Source organism: Sciurus vulgaris, assembly GCF_902686455.1.
Source record: "Sciurus vulgaris genome assembly, chromosome: 5".
NCBI lineage: Eukaryota > Metazoa > Chordata > Mammalia > Rodentia > Sciuridae > Sciurus > Sciurus vulgaris.
The window spans coordinates 63,102,295-63,122,956 of NC_136465.1; the positions used below are offsets into that span (position 1 = coordinate 63,102,295).

The 20,662-nt window shown below is 36.6% G+C and overlaps 1 protein-coding gene and 1 long non-coding RNA gene across 7 annotated transcripts in view; one reads left to right on the top strand and one right to left on the bottom strand.

Annotated features, from left to right (window-relative positions):
- LOC306661354 overlaps positions 1-17,018 on the top strand; it is a 102,324-nt gene extending 85,306 nt beyond the window's left edge. Inside the window, exon 2 of the long non-coding RNA XR_013763858.1 lies at positions 8,204-17,018. This is a non-coding gene — a long non-coding RNA (uncharacterized lncRNA). The remainder of the gene's footprint in view (positions 1-8,203) is intronic.
- RBPMS (RNA binding protein, mRNA processing factor) overlaps positions 1-20,662 on the bottom strand; it is a 202,949-nt gene that overhangs the window by 91,515 nt on the left and 90,772 nt on the right. For all 6 annotated transcript variants that reach the window (XR_013763852.1, XR_013763853.1, XM_079140269.1 and 3 more), the window contains exons 2-4: positions 4,411-4,488; positions 1,773-1,811; positions 452-514 (exon numbers count right to left, since the gene is read on the bottom strand). Coding sequence is in view for 4 of the 6 variants with exons in the window: in XM_079140269.1 (XP_078996395.1) it covers positions 452-514; positions 1,773-1,811; positions 4,411-4,488 (180 nt within the window). In the remaining 2 variants the exon portion in view is untranslated. The remainder of the gene's footprint in view (positions 1-451; positions 515-1,772; positions 1,812-4,410; positions 4,489-20,662) is intronic.

Sequence of the window (20,662 nt, forward strand, 5' to 3'; positions counted from 1 at the left end):
TTTTGTATCAAAGTAAAGACTGTGATCTGTTTAAATAAACAACAGGAGTCACATACCTAAAAGGGAAACCTCATGATATAAAAAAGTACAAGATTCTGATCTATTTTTGACTTAGCCATTTAGGGTACAATGATGGCCAGGCTAATCTCTCCATCATATCCTCTACAGAAGACAAGCAGCGGACTTGATGGGATTGAATTAGAATAAAATCTGCACCATTGGATATTTTGAGCATTTTAGTAAGTTAGTGAAAAGCAAAGTTATTTAACCTGCACATCCGATCACAATCCATGGAGAAAATTCTTCATAGGACTAATTGAATAAATGAATCCCTCCATATTAGATTGAGCAGTCACATTCCTACCCTTTGATTTCCAATCCAAAGAGGTTTTATTAACTTTCCACCGCCTACAAGGAAACCCCTAAGATTGTAACATTAGCATATACTTACATTCAAAGCATTCTTTGCAGCTTCTGCTTCTGAGCGACTGTCAAAACTGACAAAACCTACGGGCTGAGGAAAGAGAGAATATGAAGAAAAAAAGTCAGGGAATATGTTTTTCTGGGGTCAAGGGTGATGTCAAACTGAAAAGCTAAGATAAAGAAATGACCACAAGCGACAGGAGGAAATAAGAAAGCCAGACCCAAAGAATCATGACTCAGTGGCTTAGCCAAATTTCTAACATGAATCAAAGGGATGATGAGGGCAGTTCTTCAAGGGCACAGCTGGGGATTTAGAGAATCATTAAAAAACAAAACCAAAACTTTAGAGGTGGTTGGAAGGTGAGCAGCAGTGAATAAAGGGTTAGAGACAATTCAGGGTCTGAGTTGCTACTTTCCTAAATCGAATTCACTGTACCTCAGTTTCTTCATCTTTAAAAATGGAAAGAGAACGGAATCACCTTTTGATACACTGTAAGTGCAAGGAATACAATGACACAATGATAAAAGTCTTACACTCTCACTGGATGACCAAACTTACAAACTGAGCATGTCTATCTCAAATCCCTAAGGATGCCTTAAAAAAAAAAAAAAAAAAAATCCTGTGTTTACTTAGGCATAAACAACACCGTTCCGCGTACATGGGAACCATAATCCCTTTGGACTCTTTATCTTTCAGTAGAGCAGGAAACATGAAATGTAGCTTATTTCAGATGAACCACAGAGACAAAATGATTGAGAGGTGAATATGCCAAGTGTTTAGCTTAAAAATATGAGAAAGCAAGTCAGCAAGCAAGCAAGCAAGCAAGCATATAGAAACTTGCAGGAACTTCCAGGGCCACTGACTACCACCTACCACCTCTATTCTGTACCTTCTAGCTCCAATCTCAATTAGGGACTTTTGCCTGAGTTATTAGGGTTTGAGGGACAACATGATTTGTCACCGTCTGATATCCATATCACTTGTAAAAGTTTACCATTTAACCTCTTAAAAAAAATGGGAAAGAATTGGGAGTACAAGTGAATTTGGTTGGTATTTAATCATTTTCTTTGAACATACAAGTCAGCCTCAATATAACTATGCTGGAGGCATCATTTTTGCCACATTTTGGGACAATCCCAAATACCCTAGCTGGAAGACTATATATAGAATTACACATCATCTTCCTGTGCTAATTCCTAATAAATCTCACCCTTAATTTAAAAGCAGCAGCAACCACAACAAAAATCAAATCCTAATTGGAATTAAAAAAGAATGTTAAGCCCCATTTAATACTCCCAGAGAAAGTAAAAAAAAAGTGATCATTTATACAGAAGTTTGAAATTCTTACCTGCTTAGATGTGAGCTTTATAAGAGAACCCTCATAGCCCTGGAAATAAGAAGAACCAAATTTAGCCCCAAAAAACAAGTGTGAGGTTGGGAAGAATGTAATACCATCTTACTCAAGTAAATATGAGCCCTTTATGACTATCTAGCTTTTCTCACAAATGCCTCCCAAGTTAGTTGTGAAAACAAAGCAAATTACACACACACACACACACACACACACACACACACACACACACACACAAAACCTATTTGATTACTTGGAGCCCAAAAGAAATCATGTAGTTATCTATGGTTTTCTCTTTTCAATTTTTTCCATGAAATTATTCAATAAAAGCAAATAGGTATGTCTGTCAAGAACCAATCTTTGTCTTCTTGTCTAGGTAAGGACTGGAATTTTATAAAAGTAGGAGAGGGAAGGGAGGAAATTTAATATTAAGGTCAGAGCAAGTTTGACTTGGTCATACATTTGCTAATACAATAGCAACAATGAAACACTAAGCATACAATTTATTGAGCAAAACTTCAGGACTACCAGAAAAGGCTGAGTAGATAGCCTTTTGTTTAATTCTTCTGCTTATTTAATGAAGCAGTTGGTTTCCATAATGCTGGGTCATGTAAAACTTCCCTCTGGGGTTTCAATTCCAGCTCTTCTTAAAGGAAGATGGAAAGAACCCCTACCTTTATCACTATATCTCTTCCCCCTCCCCCCAACTAGTTCCTCAGGATAAGAGTAATAAAGCGTGTTCATTGCTGGAAATAATCAATGGCTGGTGGCTTGCTCTGATGGATGACACTAAAGGGAAAAAAAACACTACCTGACATGATTGACCACTACACATATCAGTACAAAGACAGATTTGTAGCCTAGGGTCAGCCTCCAGGGACTTTAATTAAAAGAGGGTTGTTAGTAATGTACCAAGGTCCTAACTTTAGCACTGGGGTTTCTGGGCAGGTCTTTAGGATTGATTCATCCTCACATCTTTCCAGCACAAAACTTGGTTACCAATTAGCTACTATAAACATTCTACCTCCAAGGCCTTGAGCTCTTCTGGCCAGAGAGGTCATGATTCACAGTCCTGCCTCCTTCTTTTTTCAAGATAGGCTTTCTCATGAAAAACCTGGAGGTTTAAACAGCCTCAAGGTCTCAGAGGCAAAGGATAAATGGATATTTCATTCAAGTAAAACATCACTGGTAGGGATATACTATGCTCTGAAACCACAAAGAACTATAACATCATAGTTTAAAACAGGGATGGCAGAGTCAAAAGCCTGCCTCCTTGGTCCTGCCACTTATTATGTCTGTAAACTCAACGGCTCCAAGTTTCATTTTCATCATTTGAAATAATGGGGTTAATCTACCTTAAATAACTGCGGTAATAATGAAATGAGATAATACATCTAAGGGCTTTGCTGGATCTTCCTTTCTATACACATAAACATAACAATATTTTGTTTGTTAAGAAGATCAATTAGCCTAAAAAGTCACAGAAATGGTCCCTTTTATACAATTGTGACCCTGTAGAAGAAACTCTGGGAATTCCATAAAGTTCACACTCTCCACACCTTCTCTTCCTTTCCCATTTCTTATCAGCTAGTCTTGAATCTACCCTTCCTGTGTCCCTCTGTGCCATCATCATTACTACTACATTCTGGGATGGCTGTCAGAATGCAGTGAGGTCCGCCATTACTTGGTGTCTTCTTCGCATACTACCTAGACTCTAATCTTTCCTACTAAGCTGAATCCTGTCCAACATGCCCTGCCTCAATCAGGATGGATCTTTAATCAGAAACCAAGATTGTCCTGTCCACTACCTAATCATAAGGGTGACCCGGGTGACCCGTGACAGGTGTTGCAGCTGACACATCCACAATGACCAGTTCAGACCTATTGGACACAGGCCTTGAATTCATGAAGCCTTCAAGGCCCATATTCTGGCAAGTTCTGGCTTCCTCTTATCCTCCAAAAGCCAGCATGGTTATTTCAGCTTTAGTCCAATTTCCCGTTAAGGTTTCAATTCCAGCAATGTTAAGTATCTCTAAAGTGACTTTATTTCAATAGTCAGGAAGTACAGGCAATTGCAGTAAATATTTCACTAAACAAAGGGAAAGATTCCCCTGAATTCATACCAAGCTTTCTGCAAAATTTTGTTTGAAATTTAGGGCTTTTGCCATGGAAAAAAAATAGTGTAGGTTCTTAAACGAGTTCATAAAAGACCATTTCTTAATATCTTCATATCAAGAATACTATTCCAACTAATAAGGAAGCATTGACAGGGCTTGATTTACATTATTGCATTTGAAAACTAAGTATGCAGTATGTAATTTATAACTTTCTGATGATCTATAATTAGCCTCAACTGGAGTAGAACAAACAGGGAGATTAAATGGAATAGAGACCCCTGGGGCCAGATGCATCAGTAAGAGAAGAGATCTCTCTAGATGAGTTGTTGGAGGCCAAAAGGCAGTGACATTGCAGAAAAACTCTGTTAACTTTCCTTACTCATTAACCTTTTTAAAAACATCTCTTTACAAGGTGCTTTCTCAAACATTTTTTTCTTCCTCCAAAAAAGCCCCCATAAAGCACGGAACACACAGTCTTTTTGTCTTCTCCTACAATTTCTGAAAGATATAAAAAGTACCTTAAATGGTCTGAAAAGCAGATAGAGCTCCCGAGGTTTGATATCCAGAGGGAGACCACTGACAAATAGGGTCCGAACCTAGAAAAATAAATTTAAGAAGTGAATAAGGGTGTGGACAATCCAGAAGATAGCTGTCATCTGAAATTTCATAAACATATTTCCCCAAATATTCATGGTCCTTACAAATTCATGCTCTTTCCATAGTACAATGAATACTCAAATGTGGAGATGCCACTAAGCTAACTTTTATTCTCACAGTTATTTCTACTTGAATTACTCAGAGTGAATTATATCTAGCTGATTTAAAGTTATAAACTAACTTCCAATTCTCCAACTACTTCCCAGTTCTAAAATCAGAGGTGGAAGGTTGTGTCTACCACCCCTGTGCCCTAACCATATGACCACATAATGAGCTTCAAAAATAAAACTGAAACTATTTCTCCCACTTGTCCTGTCACTGCTTCCCCCAATGATGTTAATTACAATAATAATAAATGTAAAAGTACAATGAACATGTCAAACACATCCAAGTAGTAGCCAAAATGTGTAATACTGCATCTGCTCAGTTCTGTTCCCAATGTATTCTTCTAAAACACAATCAGCATATATGCCTTCTACATACAAGGTACCTGCTAGATGCCACTGGCAAAACTCATTATATGTAAATATATCTGGTGCAAGGCACATGGTACAAACTATATGCTTAGTGTCCACCAATATACAGAACATAGATGACACTTCTGGCTGAGATCAGAAAGCATATTAGCATCTGAATGTAAACTTAAAGTACTGGTAGGATTTTAACCAGACCCAGACAAAGGTAAGGTAAGGGTGACTAAGAATCACAGGCAGAAAAAGTATTAACCAAGGCAATGACGTCGGGGACAGTACAGTGTGTTCCAGGGGCAGGGTGGGCAAAAACTGAACAGGAAACTTAGGGTCGAACCACAGAGCATATCAAAAGCCCAGGAAACTGATCTTGATTCAAGGGGCAAGGAAGAGCCATTGAATATCACCCATTTTCTGTTCTACCCAGGTAATGCAACATACTTAAGTTTTTCATTAGGTATCATGTTGCCACTTAAAGAAAATTCAATGTTCAACTGTTAATCATCCATAAATACAAAAGATTTTTGGTGAGAAATAGAATATTTCCTAGGTTTTTGACACTTTCCACTGATTCTGATTGTACGGAACCATAAAACAGCAAGCAAGACCCTTTTATTGTCCTAGAATAGTACACAGTAAAATGTTAGGTCATTTGTATGTAGGTTCTTAATAAACACTATTATGATACAACAGACCCAGATTTCTGATTTATTTATATTTTAAACAGCCATTTTTACATATAATTGATATACTTTATATATCTTCAAAGTGTACAGTTTAAGTTTTGACACATATAACCTGAGAAACCATCACAATTAATACACTGCCAAGAGTTGTCTCACATCCCTTTAATCCTTCTTTCTACCCTGGCCCACCATCTCCCATTATTTTTTTTTTTAATTTTGGTGGTGCTGCTGGGGATTTGAACCCAGGGCCTTGTGCTTGCAACACAAGCTCAGGGCCAACTGAGCTATATCCCCAGCCCTCATCTCCCATTCTTAAGCAAGCACTAATCTGCTTTCTGTTGCTAAAGATCAGTATGTATGTTCGGAAAGGTTACACATAGTATGTACAAAGTATGTTACACACAGTACGTACCAATTGTCTAGATTCTTTCATGGTAGCCTCAAGTGAAATTTATTTCATCCATGTTGGCAAATGTGTCCAGTCTATTCCTTTGTTACCAGTGGTATTCTGTTATATACGTTATACAACAGTTTATCCATGCACCCGCTGACTGACATTCAATTTCTTTCTAGTTTTTGGCTTTTTTAAATAAAATGGCTATCAACATTCACATACAAGTCTCTTTTTTAAAATTGTTTGTTCTATTTAGTTATACATGACAGCAGAATACATTTTGATTCACTGTACACAAATGGAGTAAAACTTCATTTCTCTGGTTGTACAGGATGTAGAGTCACACTATTTGTGTAATCATACATGTACATGTAGGGTAATGATGTTTGTCTCATTCAGTCATCTTTCCTTTCCCCTGCCCGCTCCCCTCATTTCCCTCTACACAATTCCAAGTTCCTCCACTCCCCACCCCACACTTATGTATCAGCATCCACCTATCAGAGAAAACATTTGGTCTTTGGTTTTTTGGGATTGGCTTATTTCATTTAGTATGATATTCTCCAACTCCATCCATTTACCTGCAAATGTCATAATTTTATTTTTCTTTATGGCTGAGTAATATTCCATTGTGTATATATACCACAGTTTCTTTATCCATTCATCTATTGAAGGGCATCTAGGTTGGTTCCACAAGCTAGCTATTGTGAATTGAGCTGCTATGAACATTGCACATACAAGTCTTTATATGGATATATACATCATTTTTAATACCTAGAGATGGAATGGGTATATATGGTAGGCATATGCTCAGATTCAAGGCCAGCCTGGACAAACTGGCGAGACCTTATCTTAAAATACTAAATTAAATTTAAGAAGGAAGCTGGGAATATAGCTCAGTGATAAAGGATCCCTGGATTAAATCCTCAGTACCAAAAACAAAACCACAAAAACTACCATGTTTCATGTGCACTTAATTAAAAAAAATAAATACAAAGCAGAAAGCACTAGGAAAAAAAATGTGTATTACACTGTTGTTGGGTAGAGGGTCTATACATATCAACTTCTTGTTCCAAATTTTTTACATAGTGTGCCTTCCTTTCACCCCCATCTTTACCACAGATAAAGAAAGGTCCTGGGAAGACTCTTAATCAGAGCTGCTAAGGCTTAATTGCTGACAAATGCCAAGGCACCGACCATCAGGAAATCTTGCTATCCAGTGTGCCCACCATCTGTTCAATTTGGCTGTTTTGATCAGAAAAGTCAGGACAGAAAGAGATTCCCACCTCCCATTCACTCAGATTCTGTTTACTGTCTGCTACCTCCCTGATGTTGTTAGGTACTGCCTAGATTACAGAGATTTGCACAGAAGTAACATGATAAGCAAATCCCATGTTCTAAACACTGGGGCACCATTTATTTATGTAAATATTCTAGAATGAGATATGAGAGATTTTTATCTTAAAGCCTCAATAAAAAACGACTGCTCTGGGCTGGGGTTGTGGCTCAGTGGCAGAATGCTCACTTAGCATATACGAGGCCCTGGGTTTGAGCCTCAACACCACATAAAAATAAAAAAAATACATAAAATAAAGGTATTGTGTTCATCTACAACTAAATAAAATAAAATAAAAAACAACTTCTGCTCCCCAGGCATGGTGACACAGGCCTGTAAACCCAGCAATTCTGAGAAGTGGAGACAGGAGGATCCCAAGTTCAAGGTCAGTCTGGGCAACTTAGCAAGACCCTGTTTTTTTTTTTTTTTTTTTAAAAAAGGAGGACTTGGAATGCAGCTCACTGGTAGAACCCACCCGCTGGGTCCAATCCCCAGTATAAAAAGAAAGAAGGGAAAAAGAAAAAACTGGGGTACCTCTGGGGAGAGGGCGGCAGGGTGAAACTCCTGGTAGGTCTAAGTTTGAAAATCACCTATCGACACCAAGAGGCTCAAAGCCAACACTGTTTTATCACACTGGAGACAACAAAAATGTTTGGCATTTCATTTTAACATGGACAAAACACACATTTGTTATAATCTAACCAAGTTCACTGTTGTCTTAGAAACCTGTCAGAATATCTCACCTCTCTCATTAAGAATATTCCCTCCTAGGGACTGGGGTTGTGGCTCAGTGGTAGAGCACTTGCCTAGCAAGTGTGAGGCACTGGGTTGGATTCTTAGCAGAACATATAAATGAATTAATAAAATAAAGGTCGATCATAAACTAAAAAAATTTTAAAAAAAGAATATTTCCTCCTCTGACAGAACAATTAGACTGACAAGGTGAAATAATTCTTCAATATTCATATTATGTATTTGAGTCCTACTAAAGGTTACTTAAATCCAAGGCATTATGTACTTGGAATAGTTTCTAGATAGTCTTGGATTAGGAAACAGTCAGGTTTAAAACAAAAAGAGAGTGGAGAAGATAATTCTTAAATATCTCATTTGTTTTTCTGTGGTAACTAGGGTATAGAGTCACAGGAATATTTGAAAACATTTTCACTTCCTTACACTTTTTAAAATTCTTTTAGTTGTAGCTGAACACAACACCTTTATCTTATTTATTTTTTTAAACATGGCACTGAGGATTGAACCCAGTGCCTCACACACACTAGGCAAGCACTCTACCACTGAGCCACAACCACAGCACTTCACTTCCTTACTCTTACGACCACTTTTGATTTGAGTGATTACCTAGTAATGCAATTCTGAGTTTTTTATTTTGCTAAGTCTATGGAAATCATGAAGATAGGATTCTTGCCTGAAGAGAGCTTACCATCACTAAAGGAAACTGAATATGCATGTGATCATTTGCAGTAACAGAAAGTTATTAGCTCATCACAAAATAACTAATTAGAACCCAAAGAGTGATCTAAAAGTACCATACTAAAAATCTATTCCCCCTAAAATAGATAATGCTAAATGAACTTTGTTGATGGTCAAATTATTATCTAGGGCAGCCCTTAATTTACCAGCAGTGTCTATGGACACAGATGTGTCTGGCACTATGCCTGTAGCACTGCAGATGTTTACTTTATAAAACACATGTGAAAACACATTTCTTGGTCAAAGACACAGCATGCCTCATAGAAGTTCAAGAGCTGAAGCTGCTGACAGCTACATCCCAAAAGGATTGTGGATGTACCTTCAGTTTCATTTTTGCCATTTTCTTCTGATAAATTAAGGACTGCTCTAGATAATGATTTGATCAGCAACAAAATTCATTTAGCTTTATTTATTTTGGGGGAAATAGTTTTTTTTAAATATAATACTTTTAGATCACTCTTTGGGTTCTAATTAGTTATGTTGTTACTCAGCTAATAAACTTTCTGTTATTGCAGATGATCATGTGAAGAACAAAAGAATAAATGCTAGCAGGAATTGTCTTGTGCTGACACAAGAGCAATTTTGTATCAGTCATCATCTAGCATTACTACAGAGGCAACAGTGAGATTTTGGATAAAACTGGCTACATGTTCTTAAATGTCACTGCCAGCTCACAAGAAAAGACAAGTCACATTTTGGTGACTGACTTCTCATTTAATAGACTCTAATTCAGTAAGTAAAGTTGTTTGTCCATCTTGAGTCTTCCTGGATAGAAAGGCCAAAAACAGACCATGAAATGGAAGGGCTCTGTCTTTAACAAAAACATGCTTGTTGGAAATCTAGATATGAAAATTTAAAAAAAAGAAAAAAGAAAAAAAAAAAGGGCAAAATGCTTAATTTCTGTATACAGTAAAGAATTATCACACATATTTTTCAACCAGCAGTCACATCTGATGAACAATATCCAAAGATTGTGTACGTTTTCTGTGTATGTTCTAGTTTAGTTGTTTTTCTTTCTTCTTTTGGTACTGGTGAGTGAACGCAGGCGTGGCACTCCACCACTGAGGTATATCTCCATCTTTCATTTTTTATTTGAGACAGGGTCTCACTAAGTTTTCCAGGCTGGTCTCAAACTTGTGATCCTCCTGCCTCAGTCTCCTGAGTTGCTGGGATTCTGGCTGAGTGCCATAACACCCAACTTGGTTTTATTTGTTTATAAAAAGGTTTTAAGGATCATCTCTGGCCATGGAGAGAGGCAATTTCTTACTTTCTAAGGACCCATGAATAACTGTATAGTCACTCATTTGGAACCTTCCAATGAGTAAAACCCATGGTATGTCTGTTCATCTCTCTCTCTGCAAACTTTCCCTCAATTTACCACATCCATACAAATGTAGACTCCAAAAGAAGTTTTCAAAATTGCTACATGTTTGAATCATCCTTTTGAAGTAACCATTCTTTTAGAAATACAAGTGGATCCACAGCTAAAATTTTTCTCAGGGAGCTTTAGAGTTTAAAGGTTCTTTGCAGTGTGTAGCAGTCCTAGACATAGAATGTACATAAATATCTCCTGGCTAGTTTAGAAATCTACAGAAGAATATCAATGTGTAGCCATGGGAGATGTAAGTATTTGCTTGTCTATAGTTCTGGGAATGACATGGCAAACGAGATGAAATAACCACATTTCCCACAGTTAAACAGCATCCACAACATCAAATGGAAACTCATCACAAATAGGCAGACGAGATTAGTATTTTGAGAGACAGAAATTGAGAAGAGGAAAAAGAAAATTAACCCCCCCCCAAATAAATCAGAGTCAAGGGAGAAAAATAAAGGTATAAACAAAGAGACAAAAAAAGAAACATCACAAAGAATTCAAGACTTTGTAGACCCATTTACAATGAGAGTAACCAATATATGATTAGTAGTAACATCACATTTCAACTTATGATAATTTAAACATCCTTATAAGTCCAATGTGAATTAACAAATAAATTTTGAAAAAATGTACAAACTCGTCAACTTGCACATTTAAAATTGATTAGATTTCTACATTAACAAGAGACCAGGCTCATGATTATTAAGTGAAAAGGCAAACATCAGAAATTGCTCACAGTCCTAAACTGGGGATGCAGCAAATAGCAGTAAGGATTGGGTTCAATTCTCAGTACTGCAAAAGAAAAAGAAAAAAAGAAATTGCCCATATTTCCCAATTCAATTATTTTAGAGTTCTTGTAAATTAGTATATGCTCAATGCTCAAGGGGAAAAAAGAAGGCACTAAAGGAATATATTCCAAGTTACTTGTATGTTAATGGTAGAAAAAAGGTGAAATTACTAAAAACTTATTTCATGTTTATAATTTTGGTATTTAGATATTGGCAAATGTTTCTTTAAAAATGAGAAAAACAACAACAACAAAAACAAGACAACACAAGCCCAAATGTATCTTCTTCCTTTGAAAATATAAAAATTGGCTATCTAACATCTGTTCTTAGAAATTTTCTCTCAATTTTCTACCTGTCTTTAATTCATAGGGAGAAGATTGTCCTTGATCTAGTAAAAGACAACATGCATGTAACTTGCATCACATTTCAATTCTGACCACAAGTCAGTTTTTCTTAAACTTACCTCTAAAAAAAACAGCCTAACCAAAATGTGCTGATGACTCAAAATAAGGTCCTAGGAACAGAACCATCCTGTTGCCAGCCAAAGGTGTTCTTGCTTTGTGACCACCCTACTTCCCCCTAAGACTAGAACAGACAGATTCCTACGTAATACCTAATGAATTTTCATCTCTCTTCTTAGACACCATGTAATATAAAGTTGAGTTTCAGGGACTGAGAAATTAAGAGTTCCGCGTACCTGTAGAGCATAAATCCCACTGAGCTGGGTTATTTTAATACAGTGATGAGAGTGGGGACCGGGCACAGTCCTGCTTGTATCTTTTATACACTGGTTAAATTATTTTACTCTTTGTAAAATAAATTATAAGTGAATTTAGTTCTTTGCTCATCTTTTTTTTTTTTTTTTTTTTTTTTGCGGTGCTGGTGATTGAACCCAGGGCCTTATGCTTGCGGGGCAAGCACACTACCAACTGAGCTATATCACCAGCCCCTTTGCTCATCTTGTAAGCACCAGCTGAAAGATCAAATTGCAAGGCTGAATCCTTCCCAAGGACTCCTGGTCATCTCATTTCCAAAGAAGGCTTTGTTGGCTTAGTATGGTTTTCCATTCAGGTCTTACTGCCATGAAAATAGATCACTACAACCATTAAAATGGTCTGCCAGGCATTTAATTCTTGTTACTGACTAGCCTTTGGTCAAGTTCCAGTTTCTTACAGGTGCTGGCTTCAAGATGAAACATGTGATCAGGTTCCTTCCTTCTCACAATGGTCACCCATTGGATTCAAATACTTGTTCCTCTTTCATACTCTGGGAAGTAAGGGCCAAGGTGCTAAAGGGACCTAGGATTGACTAAATAAGCATAAAAGTGTCACTATGTTGTTCTCAGAGATTCTGAGATTTGTTTTAAATTAATAATTATGCCTTCCTTTCTAAAGAAAAAAAAAATAATTAACACATGGCTCCCTAAGTTTTGAGGAATCCAAATATCACTTAGTGTTTCCCTAAGTGATATTTAGCTGGTTGACCCTGTAGGATCAGGGAAGAAGACTAACGGAAACATGTATGGAAGAAAGAGAAATGCCCGTGTTCCATAAATTCACATACATAAGGCCTGAGCACCTGGGCACTGCAGAATGGGGCAAATCATGCAATGTTTGTTTGATCTTTAAGGGGCCTATCCTATCCCAATCCAGATGGTTTCATAATCTTCCAATTTGAAGACTTCATAGGAGCCAAGTCCCAAACAAAAGTTTGCATTGCAATTCTGAGGTATACTTGCCCTTATGGTGTTAATCCTATAGAGTGCACTGCAGCTAAAAGATGTCAAAAGAGCACCACAAAACAAATTTTCCCATGAATTGACAAAATGAAAGATAAACAGAAAATGTGAAAAATAACACCAAAATTCCCAGGCCTTTCTTCCTTTCTCTTGCTGCATAGTTTGGGTGACTATTATTTTACAAACTAGATTTATTCAAAGTAAAAAGTCATTCAATCTCTCTCAAATGACACAGGAAAAACTAATCCAGACAGCAAAGAGTTCTTATCAGTCACTTTAAGTGACCTGGGGGAGGGGAGCTATTAGACTTAGGCAGATTATGGTTCCAATACCCTGTACTTGGCAGGAATAATCAAAATTACTTATTGAATGAACTAATGAGTCAAAACTAAAACTGGAAGTACTAGGAATGAGGCATAAAAGAAGGCCTGTATAACCTAAGAATATCCAGATGTGAATGTGTGAGTATTAAGAAATCACTGTTACTTTCTACATGCATTTAAGAGGTTAAGTGCTCTAGGCATTTGAAGGGGAGGGGGGAAAGGTTCACGTGGAATACAGGGGTTTAAATCCCTGATTCTGCGACTCACTTGTCTGCTATGCACCACGGGCAAGTCACTTAACCTTTCCATTCCTAAGTTTGCTCATCTTAAAATGTGTTCACAAAGTCTTTGATACTCCTCCATTCAAAAGGTAGAATTTGATTCCCCTTCCCTTCACTGTGGGCTTCCCTTGATGATTCAATTCCAGTGAGGAGAATATGGCAAAAATGTCAGTGTATGACTTCTATGACTAGGTCGAAAAGGCATGTGGCTTCCTGAGAAGCTGTGCCTAGATGACTTTCTCTGGGAGAAGCTGGTTGTCAACATGTGATTATACCCAAGAAGCCCTATAGGGAGGATCTACATGACAAGTAATTGAGGTCTCTGTCCAAAAGTCATCGGAAAGTATACCATCTTGGAAGCAGATCTCCCAGCCTGAATCAAGTCTTCAGACGACTGCAGCCTTCACTAAAAATATCTTGACTGCAATTTTATGAGACCCTAAGTTAGGCCACCTACCTAAGCTATTCCTAAATTCCTGGCCCCTCAGAAACTGAAAGAATAAATGTTGTTGTTTTAGTTAGCAGTAACTTGTTATAGCTATTCCAAGAATTAAATGAGTGGGTACATGTATAGGGAGTTCAGTGCTAGGCTCACAGTAAGAGCTCAAACAATGTTATTCTACTTAACATGGTTTACACATTCAAAAACAAGATGTATTTTCATGTACCAAAACAATTTCCATGATGGAGATGCCTCATGTTCAGCCCAGAGCAATGGAGTCAGCCACTTATGGACTGAGACCTCTGAAACCATGAGCCCCAAATAAACTCTACCCCTCTCAGTTGTTCTTGTCAGGTATTCTATTTACAGGAACAAAAGCTAACTAAGACAATTAATTACTTATATTTCATTCCAGTTAAGATATGTGTAGGTAGAACAGTTCTCAGAGTGCCAGAGTCTGTGTTCTAATATAACCAAATAAAGACACAATCAATATCCCAGGTATGCAGCTCTGTTGTGCCAAAGCTTTTCAATTATGCATCTCACATGACACAGAAAACAAAAGAGCAAAAATATAAATTTAAAATATTTTGAATTGATATCAGGAAAAAGACTAAGATGGTCAAGCACAAGGAAGTTCATAGAGCAGACATATGTGCAGGCTACATTTTGTAGTAACAGTGCTTTGGTGAGTTCATTACTAAGTTCATTCTCTTTTCTAAATGAATTCTTACAGGAAAATTCATTCAACAAATATTTGTTTGCATTAAAAATGCCACAGGGCCAAAATGCAAATTTTATAATATATCTTCTTTTAAATCAGCTGCTTTCTTCAATTCAGAAACTAGTTTACTTGAAGCACTTAGCTCAGTGTTTATGAGTACTTCCAGAAAAAGAGCAAACTTCTATTTTTGAAGTTTAGATCACCTCCTAGCTTTTCCAATTGTAAGAATTTCCAATTTCAGAAAATATTAAAAATATTTAGGCCACAATTTGTATACCCCAGGCATTTACAGAAACTACCCTCCACTGAAGACATACTTGTTCAATCTGATAACCACCTATAATTATTTCTATTAACCATTTACTTATCACTTGGATCAAGTCAATATTAAGTTTCTGTTATTTTCTTATATATAGTAATTATGCAAAGTGATACAGATTGAATAAGATTTGATGACTTACAAGTAGGAATGCATGTGTATGCTGGGAACAATAAAAGATTTATCACAAATGGGGGGAAAATGGTAAGGTTTACGGTTGAGAAATAACCTAGGTTAATGTGCTTAATATGTGCTTTCAAATCTAAAGTATTTGTTTAAAGTTTGTTGAAACACTGAATCTGGGTTCCCACAGTACTGTGTAACTTTTCAATAACTATAATGGAGAAAGACCATTAAAATAAGCCAATGGTCTAAACCATATTTCTACTTTAAAACAAGCAGCTCAGAGTACGTAACAATGAATCCCACCATTATGTAAAACTATGATGCATCAATAAAAAACATGGGTGGAAAAAAGCTGTTGAGGGCATTGGTACTAATTTCTCTCTGGGTCTCAGTTTCCTTATGCTTAAAATAAAGGTGTGAAAGAGTTATTTCTAGGTTCCACTCTGATTACAAAGGTATACTTTTTGTTAAAAGTATTCTGGGGTCGCAGGACTCCAATCTTGTCACTGAAAACCCCTTAACTCACTTTTCATTATATATTCATTTAAGCATAATTATTAAGTTGGCGATTTTTATTTAAGATTTGTGCAATAATTCAAACAGAATGATACCTTAGGCCACAAATTTAAAGAATTTGGCACAGAGTTTCCAGTGTAAAACAAGGTAAATGTGCTCCAGAGCTACTGATGTGCAGTCAGTTCCTCAGACATGTGAATGTGCTGTCCTCTGTGAAAGCATTACTTAAGAGTATATATAGTGCATAAGCACACAAACTCTGAGGCCAATTGCTGGATTTGGATTCCAGCTCTAACATCTATTAGTTGAGTAATCTTAGACAAGATATTAACTAATTAAGATCTCAATTTCCTCATCTACGAAATGGGAAAAATAAGAGGATTAAACAATGAAAATTTGTAAAGCATTTAGAAAACTGTCTGGTAGTTGAGCATGGTGGCACACATCTGTAATCCCAGGCTGAGGCAGGAGGATTTCAAGTTTGAGCAAAGCCTGGGTAACTTAGCAAGACCTTGTCTCAAAATAAAAGTAAATTAAAAAAAAGGGCTGAGAATGTAGTTCAGAGGTAGTCTGGTCCAGTAACACACACACACACACACACACACACACACACACACACACACACACACACACACACACATTGCCTGGCACAGAGTAAAGCACTATACAAGTTTCTGTTAAATAAATATGACCAGAGTGTTAAGTGAGAGGGGAGGAGGCAAAACTTAAGACTCATATTAAGACTCAATATTCTGTTGAGAATCATAAAATCTTAAAGTTGGAAGTAATCCCCAAAGTAATATTTTCCAACCAATGCTGAAATCTCCTCTACACTATCTCTAACAGATATTAACTACAGCCAGATTGTGCTTGAGCATTTTGGATAGTAAAAGACCCTAAGTCCAGTTTCTCTAATTTTGCAGTCTTTTCCATGTTAGTAGTTCAAATGAAAGCTCTTAGGGGTGGTTGAAAGCAATATTTAAACTTGGTCAGGGAATAATAATGTTTTATATATATTGATTCACATTCCCCTCCCCATCTCTTTCTCCCCCTCCTCCTCCTCCTCCCCCCCCCTCACACACACACACACACACACACACACACACACACACACACACAATATTCCTCAAGCAAAAAAAGAAAGAAGTAAATGCTTCCAAAATGTTTTGTTAGCAATACCTCACCCCCAATATTTCTTTTGGGTCAGGAAGAAAGGTTTGGGAGAAGGAGAGGGAGGAAAGAAAGTAGTAAACTGAAGAATGAATCCTTTGGTAGCTTGTCATCCCTCTTCTGCTCCCACCCCTTCACCATCCACCACATGAGGACACAGCAAGAAAATAGCCATCTGCAAACCAAGATGTTGGCCTTTACCAGAACCTGGTCATGCTGGCACACCTATCTCAGACTTCTAAACTCTAGAAATAAATTTCCATCATTCAGAAAAAATAAAAATAAATAAATAACACCTTTAATTGCTATCTGGTAGCAGTTTCTGTTGACAGAAACAGAAAGAATATTACAGAAACATATTACCCAAATTCTAAAATTCAGGGTTTCACTTAGCAGCTAAAGGCATTTTGAATAGTTACCCATAATAACATACTGCTTTAATAGCTATTAAAGAAAACAGACAAAACAAAATGACCATAGAACACACTGTATATACAATAAGGCTTATTCATACCACCACCTTCCAGGACCTTGGACTTCCATTTCAAGTTTTAATGTGCATATGTATTTGTAATATAATACATTTGTAAAGAATAAAAAGAAAACAGTATATTTTATAGAAATCAGGGCAATATTCTTCATTTTATGAATTTCAAATCATTTAGGTAATTACCAAAACTACTTTCCATATAAGAAAGAATTCTCGGAATTGTTGGGACCTGGGGGCATGTGAGGGATCTTTCAGAGCGAACATGACCTGGCCTGTCAGTAATCTCTGGAACCCCATGTGCCAGCTCAGCTCTGGCCAGAACATGGACTAAGATATGTGCGGGCAAAACAATTCTCACAGTGCCAGAGAGTTTGTGTTTTAATATGACCAAATAAAGACACAACCAACATCCCAGACATGCATTTTCACTGTGCCAAAGCTTCTTAATCACTCTTCCAAATGGCGACATCTAAGTTACTGTGATTTATTTGGATCTTAGTGGAAGAATTTCCAAATAATATAAATCAAATAGAATTTTAAAAATTTCATCAGAAATCTGAAAGACCACATATGTAGATACTAAACTACAAATACCTGTGATTTTTTAAAAAATTGTTTTAGTGTAGTTAACACCATAAACCCCATACAATACTCTCTCCCCGCCCCCAACCAAAATTATATCAGAGGTACTATTGTAGATGAAAATGACCTTAAACCTTGCTAGTTGTGATGGTGTACACCTATAATCCCAGCAAAGAGGTTGAGGCAGGAGGACTGAAAATTGAGGTCAGTCTCAGCAACTCAGCAAGACCCTGTCTTAAAATAAAGGGATCAGATAAAATATGTAGATCAGTGGTAAACTGCACCTGGGTTCAATCCCCAGTATCACAAACAAAAAATCTTTAATAGCTACCTTTCCATACTGTCCGAATATAAGCAGAGCTTGGACAAATGACCCATAACCTTCAGATGACCCTTTAAGGTTAGCACAAGCATCATGTTTTGCCCAAATAACTTAATCTGCAGAGTATGACCATCAAAATTTTTCAATTTTATTTGCAATGTCATCTTTGATGATGAGACATTAAAAAAAGAACATCAGATAAATACACAAAGACGTACATCTTGCTTTAGAAATACACTAAGAAACAAACAAAATTACTGTTTTTCTAGTCTCATAATCAGCACTGCTAGCATGCATCAATTTCTTACAACTACATCAAAATAAAATTTCTAAGGCTTTGGCTTTTGATTATTCCATGCACCATCACTTCTCTGGGCTCTACTGGTACTTGGTAACAATGCACCTTTGGAATAAAAGATTTTTTAATAGTTAATTTTTGCTTCCAAGGAAGGCTTTATTCTCCATTTACAAACCCAAATTAAACTATACTTCTCCAAGGAAGCTTCTTCCCATCGTTCTACTTCTTTCCTTTTTTCTCTTCTGAATCTCACTGCACTGAATGAGTGAATCAGTCACGATTTAATCCTGTTCTTTAATTGCTTTACAGGCTTTAGTTAACTCCTTTTCATTTAAATTATAAATTTCTTGAGATCAGGGAATGTATCTTATTCACATAATATTATAATTTTGGATTAGGGACCTAATTTTAGGTATCTAAGTTTCTTATGCATCTGACATTTACAGATGATACACTAATCATGAATTTATATACGTGAATTATAGATTCAGTGATATGTAAGACAATACTACCCTAAAGTATTTGATAATTCACCTTTTTGTCTTATGCCCAAGACACAAGGATTAATCTCATCCTTAACTGGTGGTCAACATATTTGTTTCTAAGAGTCAGCTACCTTCTGTTAAGTGCAGAAAGAATGGCATATGTGCTATTTAATTACAAGAAAAAGGAAGCATGATTCTCTAAATAAAAACAATAATAATTTACCTCTGTGGTTAAAGCATACTAAAGAATTAAATGTGAACAAAAGGGAGTTGTGGGATAAGAGTTGTAAAATCACAAACATAATCCCTCCTGATGATCCCCCACACAAAAACACCCTCATGTATTCCATGTTTCACTATTTATCTTAGATCTTATTTTCTTGACATGCAAAATGGACATTAACATTTGCCACCTTCAAAGAGACAAAACAAAACAAAACAAAGCATGAAATAAATCAAGTATCTTTAAGTTGTGGACAGGTAACACTAGTAGTACACACTTCCATTTTTCAATAGTTGACTAACAATCGTAAGTTGCCTCTTTACTACTATTGGGACTTGGGGTGACATATGTAGAAGAAAATATGGTGAGGTCAAGAAAAGAAAGAAGAAAAGAATTAGAAAAGTAATCTTCCAGAGGAAAGATCACATAACCACAAGGCTGTTCAAGATGTCTGCTAAAATGCAGATGGCTAGGACTCTAACCAGAAATTCTGATTCAGCAGATTTGGGGATGAAGCTTAGGAATCTAAAATTTCTTTTTTTGGGGGGGTTAAGGGGTTGGTTACCAGGGATTGAACCCAGGGGTGCCAATCACTGAGCCACATCCCCAGCCCTTTTTATTTTGAGACAGGATCTCACTAAGTTGCTTAGAGTCTTGCTAAGGAGTCAAACTTTTTAACAAGCAACAAGGATGGTTTTCTTGATCTGGCATATTTGGGAAAACACTGATATAACACATAACCAAATATTCAGGAAGGGTTTCTAGTTTTAAAAGAATGTATAAACAACATTCATTTGATACCTACTCCCACTAAGATTAAGTTGTGGCCCTGGAAAACTCCTTACTGCCAAGTGTCATTGGGCCTATAGGGAGACATTGCTTCATTCTGGAAGAGGTATCTTGGAGTCAAGTGAAGAGAAAATCTTGTATAGGCAGAAAAGAATCAGATCTTTTCAGATGAGAAACAGGTTTATAATTTATGAGGTACTTCTACATAGGAGGAAATTGCAAAATCTGAAATTAAACTAGTGATACCATGAACTTCCATTATTTTTCTTTACTGAAAACAATGCAATTAAAGAATTAATTCTGGGGCTGGGGAGATAGCTCAGTCGGTAGAGTGCTTGCCTTGCAAACACAAGGCCCTGGGTTTGATCCCTAGTACTGCAAAAAAAAAAAAAAAAAAAAAAAAAAAAAAAAATCTTCTGAGACACTACCTAAATTTCTAAGAAGCTAAACTGAATTGTTTTTTGTTTTAAAGAAAAGTAGAATATGAGTAGCAGATTCACAAACCAAGAGGAAATGATTAATTAATGAAAGCTTACCACTTGTAAGGCTATTTGTTCAAACTTGACTGTGCAATAATCATATAGAATTTTATTAACTGACATTAGCTTCAATAGATCTACTGGGGCCTGAGATTCTGTACTTCTATGCCAGGTCCTCTGTGGCATGCTACCAAGATTATATACGAGTAGTTGACTGAACTTTAATGTGCATGAGCATCATGGGGGAATATACAATAGTTATTCAAAAT